This window comes from Phalangium opilio, unplaced genomic scaffold (assembly GCF_054372755.1).
Source record: "Phalangium opilio isolate 3A_F unplaced genomic scaffold, DU_Popi_V2 ptg000390l_1, whole genome shotgun sequence".
Lineage (NCBI taxonomy): Eukaryota > Metazoa > Arthropoda > Arachnida > Opiliones > Phalangiidae > Phalangium > Phalangium opilio.
Window position 1 is genome coordinate 4,321,310 of NW_028324234.1, and position 13,059 is coordinate 4,334,368.

The 13,059-nt window shown below is 37.9% G+C and overlaps 2 protein-coding genes across 2 annotated transcripts in view; one reads left to right on the forward strand and one right to left on the reverse strand.

Moving 5' to 3' along the window:
- The first annotated feature begins 219 nt into the window (after positions 1-219).
- The window catches only part of LOC149596283 (ATP-binding cassette sub-family C member 1-like), a 39,141-nt gene continuing 26,301 nt past the window's right edge, over positions 220-13,059 (forward strand). The window contains exons 1-7 of the mRNA XM_089861426.1: positions 220-332; positions 427-603; positions 1,712-1,825; positions 1,887-2,024; positions 2,924-3,061; positions 3,836-3,894; positions 4,544-4,822. Of these exons, the coding sequence (XP_089717552.1) occupies positions 288-332; positions 427-603; positions 1,712-1,825; positions 1,887-2,024; positions 2,924-3,061; positions 3,836-3,894; positions 4,544-4,822 (950 nt within the window). The 5' untranslated portion in view covers positions 220-287. The remainder of the gene's footprint in view (positions 333-426; positions 604-1,711; positions 1,826-1,886; positions 2,025-2,923; positions 3,062-3,835; positions 3,895-4,543; positions 4,823-13,059) is intronic.
- Positions 9,673-12,801, reverse strand: LOC149596284 (uncharacterized). The gene is made up of 2 exons (XM_089861275.1): positions 12,036-12,801; positions 9,673-12,000 (listed from the first exon to the last, which is right to left on the reverse strand). Exon 2 carries the CDS (start codon positions 11,647-11,649, stop codon positions 9,673-9,675), a length of 1,977 nt encoding a protein of 658 aa, XP_089717401.1. The 5' UTR covers positions 11,650-12,000; positions 12,036-12,801.

Below are 13,059 nucleotides of genomic sequence, written 5' to 3' on the forward strand. Positions count from 1 at the left end.
TAATCTTCCCTATTAAATATAAGGACAAAATGTACAGTTCAAAAAAGAACGATTTTATCTCATGAAGCAGACGTTTTTTGTTATTCAGCTCCAATGTAGACGAGTTCGTTCTGAAATCCAGTTGTGTTTTGCGAGTGAGACTCGTTCAAGGTCTTTTAATGTACTGTTTAAAAAACTTACCATAACGGTTTACTAGGAATCGTCGCGAGGATTAGATAGACGCCGGATAACATCACAGCGACTAGCCTGTTAAGAAATTGCTCAAAGTTAGTGTTATTCATCTTCAAATGGGTTCCATCATATTAGATGACTTTTGTAAATCTCCATTTTGGGTATGTTACGTGTTTCTTATTTTACCAAGGTTCTGAATATATTAATAGATGGCTTTTGCGTTTTAATTATGAACTCTGTAATTACATTCAATAGGACAGCAATTTGACATGGTACACGGATGATCCAGACTTCACTCCTTGTTTTCAAAAGACCATCCTGGTCTGGGTGCCATGCGCGATACTCTGGTTGTTCCTTCCGTTGGAAGTCGCGTTGATTGCCAAGTCGGAGCGGCGAAACTTTCGCTGTTCTCATCTTTTCATTACGAAATGTGTAAGTCCTTTTACCCCCAATACGCATTCGACATGGGCCGTGACGGGATGCGCGCTTTCTTGCCACTTTTATACTTAACAAGTCACGTAAAACATTTTACGTATTAGCTAGGTGTGGTTGGGGTGGGGAGGGCTTCCTAGTTTCGTATGTGCGAATGGAGTACAGTATTCATGTTTACTAACTCGATAAGGTAATATTCGATATGGCCGAAAGGTTGGGGTAAATTAAGTTCTTACCACATCTAGCTATAAAAAAGGTGTTTTCGTCTATCCAGGCTCCACAGACAATCCACAAACATATATAGACATATACACACACATTGAAGGGTCAAGAGATGTTTTCAACGATACCAATGTTGTTTTTTTCCCAATACTTCCAAGAGCCGGAAGAGGATCTCTTATTAACAAGGGTCCAATCCAATTTGTTTTACGTCCGTCCGAAATCGGAAAATTGCTGTTAACGAATACAATGGATTTAATGTACTTTTTAATGCAATTATTTCACATAACGAGCTCCAGTGTGGTAGCGGATCTTGTCTCAATCGGTTTCTAGCCACACTTGTTAATGGCGTACCCCGGGCAGTGGGCACGAACATGCATACACACACAAACCATCAGGGCAAGAACATAACCACACCTAGCTAAAAACTTGGGAAACCAAAATTAACCTCTCCGAGTCGAAACGTTTTTTATCGTCAATTTTTAAGAAACTTCATTCCTAAATTCATTTTAAACATGGCTATTGTTGACGTTTGAATACAAGCGTATACCTCTTTAGCAATTTTTGGAAATTTTTGGAAATTTAGGGTATATAAGGCGATTGATTCACAATAAATGGTAAGAAAACCCGCAATTGCGTGAACCTTTCGTGGAAGCCCTGCCATTGAGGGGTTAGACGTTTCTCGTAAACCTAGCAGATCGCCGCGTACATCTTAACCTTAACGATAACATTGCTTTCTGCGAACAAGTTTGCTCCGATTTGCCATCTGCGAACGCGGTGACAGACCCCCCCCTTCATTCACAGACACGTCCAGTATAATACCTCTCCGTGACGTCATCGTCTCTCGGAGAGGTATTAAGTAGGTGCTGGTTTTGATTTTTGTTTTCAGATATTGGTTTTGTTACTGGCCGCAATTAGCGTCTTAAAATTTGCTAAACAAATACACTACGGCGATTTGGAAGTCGTTGATAATTTGGCTGTTGTCCTTCAATTTGGAACTTACGTAAGACAATTTTAAAAGTCTAAAACGTTTTGATTAAATAAAATAAACTCCCACGCTGCAGATCTTGGCATTATTCCTCATAATTTACGGCAGAGGGGGTGGCACGGTGTTGTCTGGAATCCTGACAATGTTTTGGTTCCTCTTAACACTAACGCACACTATCACACTGAGATCCACCATCATGAAATACTATTTCCAGGTATAAGCCATGGTTTCTTTAACGTTTTATAATAATATCAAAAGTATATAGATTTTAAAAAGAACACTTCATTAAGAATTCATTGCCTTTGGCTGTAGTCGAAATGTAAACTGAGAAGCAAATTATTCTCCGATTAACCGCCTACAGCTACAGGAACTAACCAATAGGGGAAGAGCTTCTCGGTGTCATCTCAGATTAATAACCACGGATGTGAAAGGCAAGCAAAACCGGTCGTTTTCAAATAGTATCGCCATGTGGCGTCCACAGACATAGAACTTTGTCACCCCATGTAGACAACGCGGTTTGAATTGTACCGGCAAGGCAAGGCCTACGAAACGTAAACGGGTTTTTTCGCATCTTTGAAAATTTTTACGTAAGTAACTAAAAACCTCGAAAAACCTACTTTTATTAGTGATAAAAACCTCGGGTCCAGCGTCCCAAGTACCGGATGAGAATCGGCTGATATAAAGTAACCAAGGCTTATATAAAACAGAGTAGCAGACGCGCTTACTATTTGGGATGACTTAATTCCAAGTTTCGACAATAGGGACGCTAGAGATGCCGATGCCCGATTCAAACATACCCCCCTATTCCCTTTCATATCCAGGGCTTGTTAATCTGAGGTCTCATGGGTTATAGAAAATAGTACATTATGCTGGCCATCCAACTGTTAATTTTGGAACTAGAGCTTGGATTTTCTACTTTATGAGCCAATTCACAACTCGTTCCTTGTGCCACATTCGGAAAGGTAACGATACGCAGATGGGGGTTGACACTATTCAAGGATAAAGGAGGGCTTCTCATATTACACGGCGCGACCAAATTTCAACGAAGTGTACTTTCCATATCTATATTCTTTTGATAATATTACTGAAAAATGAAAATGTGAAATATTTCAGAATGAAAAAGACGACTTTTTCGGGTTGGTAATTGAGTCAGTAATTTACCCTTTAGTAGTGGTTACCTTCGTATTACACACAATGAGTGACGCCTCTCCGAACTACGAAAAACATACTTATGTAATCGAGGTCAAAATGGTAATACTCCATGAATTTTGTTGTTTGAGTAATGTAATTTCCGATTTCGAGACTGGAGCTCTATAGCCTTATCGCTTGTCGTACTCGATTTAGCTATTAGTTAGGTTTTAGTGTCATACTTGTGGACAGAAATGCATAGCGCTAATAGGAATCTTTGTACCCCCAAATATTTCATGTTAATGTCTACGCATGTCTTGTGGGCGGGTCTCAAGTGCTATGCGTCACATCTCATAATTCTGACGTCTTTCTAACTTTGCAACTTTCTTGGTTATTAGTAACGTCAGGTCAGGTGCGCGCAGGGTTCAATGTGCAATCAGGTGAAATTCGTAATGCTTAATAATAATTTAGTTATTCCCACATAATCTGCCTAGATACTATGAGAATATTACTACACCATGATTTCAATACGATGTATATTATTGAACAGATCAGGGTTAAAAAAACCGGGTTTAATTGGGGGGGGGTATCTTTAGCAGTTGCGTGCATGTTAGATTGTCATTCAAAAGTAACTGCTTAATAGAAAAGTCTTAAAATGTTTCATTAAAAATAATAAATATAAAAATAGTACTTTTAAAGTTGAAACAACAAAAATCTTTGAAATGAAATTATTCTAGCATTCAAATTTATCAAAATTGAACGTCTTAGTGATGGGTTTTGTTAATTGGGTTTTTTCTGGCCTGGCCTGGGGTTTTTTAATTCGAACCCTGGAACTGATGCACTTCAGTTTTCTAATTCAATGCCTTATTTTTTTAATGCTTATTTTCAAACATTAAGAAATCAAGGGAAGAAGATGCGTCGTTTTGTTCACGCGTGGTTCACTCATGGCTTACCAGGTAAGTCTTAGGGCTCAGGGCTGTGCCAATAGTGGCTTTTCAAATTCAAACCGAATCGAATAGTAAATCTCCTATTAGAAATCTGAATCGACTATACTCGATCAAACGAATATTACTCGTTATTCAAAAATCTAGTTCTTGCACTCGTTTTGAAAAAAAGAAACGAGTACTCGAAAATTCGATTACTTGGTTTTACCAGACGAATATTCGTTTTAAAACGATTAATCTTTTTCTAAATATGTCTAGCAATACTATTTTTTTTTTTTCAAAACGAGTGCTCGAAAATTTTATTACTCGGTTTTTAATTCGATTATTCGAATTTAACCCCTTGAAAACGATGACTGGGTTTAGGGAACTGTATTCGTATTTAAAACGGTTATTCAAGTTTCTTTACGAATAATCGGTTTTATCATTTATATGGTTCGAATACCAGTTTTCTCCAAATGCCAAATTCGATTCGTCGAATCGAATACTCGATTCGACTTAAACTAATACTATTCGAAAATTCGACCATTCGCGCAGCCCTAAATCTGGTCCCTTTCTAGCTTTCTCATAAATTCCCCTTACTTGAACAAGTTATTACAGCTTAGTTAATTTTCATTTAATTCTAACTTTCAAGTTTTTCATTTAAAATTGAAACGTATTGTAGTGCCCTGTGGAAAGGTTGGAAGAAAAACCTTGAGCCATCGGATGTGTACGAGTTGAATGACGCGGAGCGAGCGCTGACTGTATCGCGCATTTTCGAAAAACACTGGAAGACCCAGACTAAGACAAGTAGTGCTATCAATGAAATGGAAATGAAAAGCCTTTCGGAAGAACAATCCATCGCTTGGCCCTTGTTGAGGACAGTTGGGCTTTGCTTGATGGCTGGAATAGTCTTTCAGTTTCTGTCCGACGTGGTGTCTATCTGTCCTGCCCTTTTAACAGGGTAAACAAATTCACCTTTTCAGTCATATAAGAGATAGGGATGCAACGATATATCGGCCTATCTTTTTCTTATTGGTATCGGCCAATATCGGCTTCATGTAAACCGATATTTCCGGGAAAAATTTGGCAAGTTATAAGGTACTCAATGAATACTAATTGAAACACATCACAGAAATTTATTTCCTCAATTTAACATTTCCCTTTAAAAATGCATGGTTTTCCACAATCTCAGTTTAATGCCGTTGTTCACGACTATGAGAACGTAATTTCCCTAGTTTCCCATACCTCCCGCAAACAATCGAAGTCGACACTGACGCTGTTTCGCTTTCATAGCTTTATTCGCTTAATCCGTTAACTTTTAATTTTTGAGAGAGCTCAAATTTTTATAAGTGTTCCGACCGACTGAAAAATCGAAACCTTAAGTCCCCGTTCGTCGCGTAACTTATAAGAATCACTCCAATCAATAACAAAGTCACTCAGTTTTTTGCTTTAGACGAATTCAACGCTTTATTCAATTCCAATCAACTCAAATTCTTTTATTTCAAACTGTTCCTTTACTTTAACTTTTCTTTTGTATTATTTTTTCCGTGGTATCTAAACCTTTTCCATTTCTTTTATTTTCGTGGAATCTAAACCTTTTCCATTTCTTTTATTTTCGTGGTATCTAAACCTTTTCCTTATTTCCGTGGTATCTAAACCAAGACTATAGCTCCTTGCCTAGGTCTGAGCTTCATTTTTTTGTCCTACTAAGGGCGTCTAGCTTCTTCGCTAGCCCATTCCAAAGTGATTATTCTTTTACGTCCAAGTCAGGACTCCTAGCTAGGTTTCAAAGTTCCATTTCCCATTTCAATTTTCAACCTCCATATTCAAAGTTCAGTTTATGTTTTTACCAATTTGCAATTTTGGCCAGAGCATCGGCCTTTACCCTTATTATTCTATCCCCTCATTTTCTCTTTTATTTATCTTAACTTTCACTTTTCACTAATGCACGTGCATGTCATATAATACCCTGAATCTTTGATCTGTCCTATCCAAGCTAACAAGTTTTATTACTTTGTTTTTCAAGCGAACCGATCCCTTCGGTCAAAGATTCTGTTTAAAGCAGTTATACTTATTTTTCTTACACAAATATCCGACTAAAGCTTTCTATACTGTTTTTGCAAGGAACGATAATATTCCAAGGTTTACAAAAAATATAAAACACAAATGAATATAAACACAAATGAATACAAACTCAATAAACATGAATATTTTTGCGCGCGCGTGAATTAGGCCTAATTCTTTAAAACATTCAAAAAAAATGCACATCAATTCAAATTTCATACACTTATTTTCAACACTCCCCCCTTGAACTACGTTTTAAGTAGTTCAAGAAAGAGAGTTGTCTTTCATCAAACTTTAAATTTCCAAATGATATAAAAGTTGAACGGGTCGACGTAGTCGATTACCGTTCGGCAGTCTTATCATACATGAACGTATGATTTCGTCCCTACCTCTCATTACTTGTTCTATTACAGCTAATTTCCACATTGCTCGTGGTTTCATAGCGTCTTCTACCAAAACAACATCATTTAATTTTAATTCTTTACTTGGTTCACCTTTCAATTGTGTTCGGTGATGAGCCGATCTCAACTCTAGCAAATAATTGGTTTTCCAACGGATCCAAAACCGATCCAAAACAGTTTGTCTGTATTTCAAGCGTTTAATAATTTCGCGTTTTGTTACCGTTGGCACATCTTCATTTGTAAACGTTTGTGATGGTAGAGTTGTCAGTCGTTTCCCCACTAGAAAATGAGCTGGCGTTAATGGCCTTGGCTCTCCTGGGTCTTCATAAATGTATGTGATAGGGCGGGAGTTTATTGTCGCTTCAATTTCAATGAGAAGAGTCTCTATTTCTTCGTATGTTAGGTGGGCTCTTCCTAGTATCTTGCGGAGGGGTTCCTTAACGGAACGCACCATCCTTTCCCAAAATCCCCCCCACCAGGGGGCCCTGTCTGCTATGTATCTCTACTTTATTTTTAAACTTCCATAATACTCCATTGCTTCTGGACTTCTCATTTTTTCTTGCAAGATTTTTAGATCCGCGTCTGCGCGTTTAAAATTTGCCGCGTTATCGCTGTAAATTATTTTGACCACTCCTCTTCGCGCAATAAACCGTCGAAATGCCATAAGAAAGGCTTCTGTTGTGAGGTCCGTAACTAATTCTAGGTGGACAGCACGTGTTACTGCGCAGGTGAAAACTACGAAGTAACATTTTTTATCTGGTTTTGCATATATAGGACCACCGTGGTCTATGCCGCAAATTTCGAAGGGTGGAGCTGGGTTGATCCTTGCGTCCGGAAGTGGCGCCATTTCTGCTTTCATAGGCTTGGCTTTATATCGCTTGCATCTTGGGCATGAATAAATGACTTTATTCACTAATTGCCTAATCTTTGGTATCCAATAGTGTTCCCTAATTTCCGTCAATACTTCGCTTTTACCTGCATGTTTCAATCTTACGTGTGTTTGCCATCCAATTAATTATGATAGTTGATGAGTTCCTGACAATATCCATGGGTGTCGCTCCCGGTAAGTGATTTTGGCCGCGTCTAAGCGCCCTCCCACACACATGACCCCCTGTTTATCCAAAAACGGGTTCAGTGATGTGATACTTGATTTTCTCGATATTTCTTGTCCATTTTCCAAACTTTTTACTTCATCAAAAAAATCTTCTTTTTGCGCTTTCTTCACCCAAAACACTTCAGCATTCATTACTTCTTCCCCTGTCATCGGACCCTTTTTTCTTTCTTGTACCTTATTTCTTGTGTTATGGATGAAACGCATAATCCACGCCGTTATGTTTAGGACTTGGTTCAAACTGCTATACTTTTTCAAATTCAATAACCCTTCATATTTCTGTACCGGATTCATATAAGCGACTACTTCTTTCTTTTCTAACTCATCCTGTATTTCAACCGGCAATTCTTGGTTTTCTCCAAAATTATCCTCTTCATTTACTAGATCTATATGTTCTCTAAGCCAAGTTGGTCCATGTAACCAAAGATCGCTTGAGGCGATTTCTTCTAAAGACTTCCCTCGAGTTGGAAGGTCAGCGGGGTTTTCTTTGCCCGGACAATGATGCCATATTTCTGGTTCCGTTCGCGTATGTATTTCGCGCACTCTGTTTTGGACAAACTGTTTCCATCGGCCAGGAGATCCGCGGATCCATGCTAATACTATTTCCGAATCTGACCACATTATTACTTTTTGTGGCTTAATTGTCAACGTGTCCATTAATGTATTGTTCAATCGAGCGCCTATTAATGCACCCATCAGTTCTAGCCGTGGTATTGTTAATTTTTGATTCCCCAACGGGGTTACTCTTACTTTTGACGCGATCAGTATTGAATTAATTTCACCATTAGGATACATACATTTTAAATAGAACACTGTCGCATATGCACTTTCGCTTGCGTCTACGAAACCATGTAATTCTATTGCTTCTGGTTTCAAATCTAATTGATTTTTATAGAAAAACCTGGGTATTTCAAATTCTATCAATTTTGATAGTTCATTACACCAATCATTAGATTTTGTTTCTAAGTCTTTAGGTAAATCCTCATCCCAGTCTATTTTTCTAACCCACAGTTCTTGAAATATGAATTTTGCCCGGATTGTGAACGGGGCCAATAAACCCATAGGGTCAAAGATACGTGCTACAGCTCTCAGTACTCCACTTTTAGTATTTTCTTTATTTATCATAAATTCCAAAAGTGACGTAACTTCATAAGACAAATTGTCTGTCATTTCATCCCATAACATCCCCAAAACCTTGGTATTTGTAGGATTAGGTAGACCTTTCTGTTCCTGACTTTTATCATGTGACCCCCACTTGGTTCTTATTTCTTTCGAATTACTTCTTATTTTTCTCAAATTCATTCCCGCTTCTGACAATATCTTGGTTGCATCATTGATTAATTGGTCTGCCTCATCGGGGTTATCCTTTGTCGTAACTAAATCATCAACATATCTATCTTTTTCTAAACTTTCACTTGCCGCGGGGTATTTTTCTTTTGTTTTCTCTAAGTGGTGTAAAATGGTCGCATTCAATAGGAAAGGCGAAGTGGTTACCCCAAAGGGGACTTTAGTCATTCGATACTCTACTAAATTTTGTTTTTGTGGGTGATCTAACCCCTCAATCCAAAGAAAACGCAAGGCGTTCCTGTCTTTCTCCGCGATCCCTATAGTGTGAAAGGCTTTGGCTATGTCCCCCGTTATTCCTACTTTTTTCTCCCTAAAGCGCACCAATATGCGAAAAAGGTCCGGCAGTAAATTTGGTCCTGCCTCCAAACAATCATTTAGCGAGGGCATGCCTTTTGCGTGAGAAGACGCGTCCTGAACAATTCTTAACTTTGTTGTATCTCTTTCCTCCCTAAACACTCCCTGATGTGGTAAATAGTATAATGGTCCCTTTGGTGGGGGTACTCAAACTTACTTGGGACTCTTTCAATTATTCCTGATTCTAGTTGCTCATGAATAACCTCATCATACGCTTTTAACTTAATTGGATTCGTTTCCAATTTTTTGATCAAATTCCAAGTTCGCCTTTTTGCTACCTCATGATTATCACCTAGCAATTGTACTTCCTTTTTCCAGGGTAAAGCTACTTCATATTGTCCATTTTTATATTCAATTTTTTCATTAAACTCTTTCAATACTTCATTTTCTTCAATTCCTTTTGCCGAATGAGCATTATCCAAAATGCCAATCGACTCATTATCCCAAAAGGCTTTCATTTGTTTCGACAACAAGTCTTCTTCACTAACCGAATCCACCGATACTTTCATAACAGCTATAGCATGAGCTCCCACTCTATTTTTTGTGTCTTCCCCCCCCATGCAGGGTCCATCCCAGTTTCGTATCTATCGCAACTAAAGATTCATTAATTCTCTCCACCTTCCCCTGCGCTATTTTCCAAAAATAATCAGCTCCAATTAAAACATCTATTTTATCATCCTTTTCTCTTCTCTTCTTTTCTCGAGTGTCAGACAATTGATAACCTCTTTCTTTTAATTCTTCCACTATATGACCTGATGGCACCGCCAAAATTGTACCTGATATGGACGGGGTTTCAAGCGCCGTTATCTCAACAAGTTCTTCAGTTTCACTATTTTTCATGATAAGCTTAAATCTACGTCTGTTGGAAACTATGGGTGTTTCTCGTTCGAAAGGAAATACATTCAGGGTCTCGTCGCCTATTTCTTCTAACTTTAACTGATTTGCGATTTCTTCTCTTACAAAGCATCTGTGGCTTCCCCCATCGAATAAACACCGCACATTAGCTTCCTCCCCATTTGGGCCTATCATAACCGCTCTCAAGGTTTGCAAGTAAATTTCACCACCCCCTGTTTCTTCATCATGTGCTAATGCACTGTACGTTCCAACATTTTCATTATTACTTTGACTTGTAGATGGGTTTGATTCACCTGCACTATTTTGTTTTTGATTATCCTGATTTGCATCGTTACTTTCAGGAATTTGTCTGTCCTGTCTTCCATTAGGCCTATTAAACCCCTGCCTGTTTTGATTGTAAATATATCTATCCATATCCATGCAAAGAATTTTGTTGTGTGATCTCCCACAATGTTGACATTGTCTAAACTTTGTTTTGCAATGACTCGCTTTATGACCACTTCTCAAACACAAAAAACACAGCCTTCGGCGTATTGCTATTTCCCTTTTTTCTTTTGCGGGAACTTTCATACAGGTATAATAGGGATGCGATTCATTACAAAACACACAATTGTAAGGATATCTGGTATTTGTACTGGGAATACTTAGAGCCGTGGCTGACGCCAGTGATTTTAGGTGGGTATTTTGTGAGGGCTTGGGTTTATCCTTTTGGGGTTGACTCTGCTTTATTTGCATTCTCCCTGTTCTATGTATAGCCATAGCCTGTTCTTTTCTTTCTATTGTTTTCCTTAAAAAATTCAACACATTATCTACTGTCCAAGATCCCCTTTCTTTATCCTCTTTCCCAAAATCTTCTAACAAATCCAATGGAATTAATCCCCCTAAAATATGCGCGTATAATTCCATATTTTGAACTGTGAGTTGTCCTAACGCCTCGAAACTTCTAACTTCTATTTGGCAAGAATCGTGCAAGTGCCTCAATGCTTCGACATTAGTTGAATCATGAACTGGTTTTAATTTTAACAAATTATTAATTCGTGCACTAGTTATCATTTCTTTTCTACCATATCTTTCTTCTAAAATATCTGCCGCTATTTTAAAATGTTCTATACCGTCAATAGCCTTTTCGGCTTGACCTTCTAAATAAGAACGTAAATATATCAACTTAGCCGCTGCATCCAGTTGTTGTTGGTTGACTGCTACGTTGAACTGAGGCCAGAATCGTTGCCAGTTTTCTAGTCCACCGCTGAATCTCCTGATACTGATTTGAGGCAATTTCACAGTTGCTGGAGTTTGATTCCCGAATACTGTTGGCTGGACGCTCGCGCTGTTGTTTTCCGTCGTCGTCTGGTCTTCTTTGTTACTCGCGAGCCATCTTTTTGCACGCTCTGTCCAGTACGTTAAAAACTCTATCCAGTCTTCCTCGTCTTTCACTTCCGCAGTAAGTTTATCACCGTCCGTAATTAATTTCGAGATTGTTTCGTTCAGTTTTGTAATTTTACCTTCCCTTGCCGACACTTGAGCTAAGTTGTTCGCAATTACTTCTTCATCCACTTCTTCGTTTCCCAGTTCAGTTTTTATAGCGTCTAAGGCTTTTTTCATAGACCGTCTTACGGCGTCCCGTTTTATTTTATTTCTTTCTAAGTCCGTTGCCATTTTTTTTGCTAATGTTTGTTATTAATCTAAAGGTTCTTACGTACACTCAATCCCGGGTTTCGGCACCATGTTTCGCTTTCATAGCTTTATTCGCTTAATCCGTTAACTTTTAATTTTTGGGAGAGCTCAAATTTTTATAAGTGTTCCGACCGACTGAAAAATCGAAACCTTAAGTCCCCGTTCGTCGCGTAACTTATAAGAATCACTCCAATCAATAACAAAGTCACTCAGTTTTTTGCTTTAGACGAATTCAACGCTTTATTCAATTCCAATCAACTCAAATTCTTTTATTTCAAACTGTTCCTTTACTTTAACTTTTCTTTTGTATTATTTTTTCCGTGGTATCTAAACCTTTTCCATTTCTTTTATTTTCGTGGTATCTAAACCTTTTCCATTTCTTTTATTTTCGTGGTATCTAAACCTTTTCCTTATTTCCGTGGTATCTAAACCTTTACCTTATTTCCATTATTATTTCCTTTCAATTTTTCTAAGTTCCATTTTTTAATTATTATGTCCGAAGACTATAGCTCCTTGCCTAGGTCTGAGCTTCATTTTTTTTGTCCTACTAAGGGCGTCTAGCTTCTTCGCTAGCCCATTCCAAAGTGATTATTCTTTTACGTCCAAGTCAGGACTCCTAGCTAGGTTTCAAAGTTCCATTTCCCATTTCAATTTTCAACCCCCATATTCAAAGTTCAGTTTATGTTTTTACCAATTTGCAATTTTGGCCAGAGCATCGGCCTTTACCCTTATTATTCTATCCCCTCATTTTCTCTTTTATTTATCTTAACTTTCACTTTTCACTAATGCACGTGCATGTCATATAATACCCTGAATCTTTGATCTGTCCTATCCAAGCTAACAAGTTTTATTACTTTGTTTTTCAAGCGAACCGATCCCTTCGGTCAAAGATTCTGTTTAAAGCAGTTATACTTATTTTTCTTACACAAATATCCGACTAAAGCTTTCTATACTGTTTTTGCAAGGAACGATAATATTCCAAGGTTTACAAAAAATATAAAACACAAATGAATATAAACACAAATGAATACAAACTCAATAAACATGAATATTTTTGCGCGCGCGTGAATTAGGCCTAATTCTTTAAAACATTCAAAAAAAATGCACATCAATTCAAATTTCATACACTTATTTTCAACAGACGCTCTCTTGGTGTCACTAATTTACACTTTGAACTTTTCACTTGTGGTCCCTAAGTTTGCTTATAACGCTACTTCATGTTGAACAAGAAAAGGAGCTGCATTTTTACTTAAAACCAAGCAAGGATTTAACTTTGACCATACCATTTTTAAGGGAAAGGGTTAAGGCTAAAATATGTAACGGTACGGTACCACATTAAACGAAAGACATGTGGCAATGCCTGTAATAAAACAAAGTAAAAAGGTAAATGGT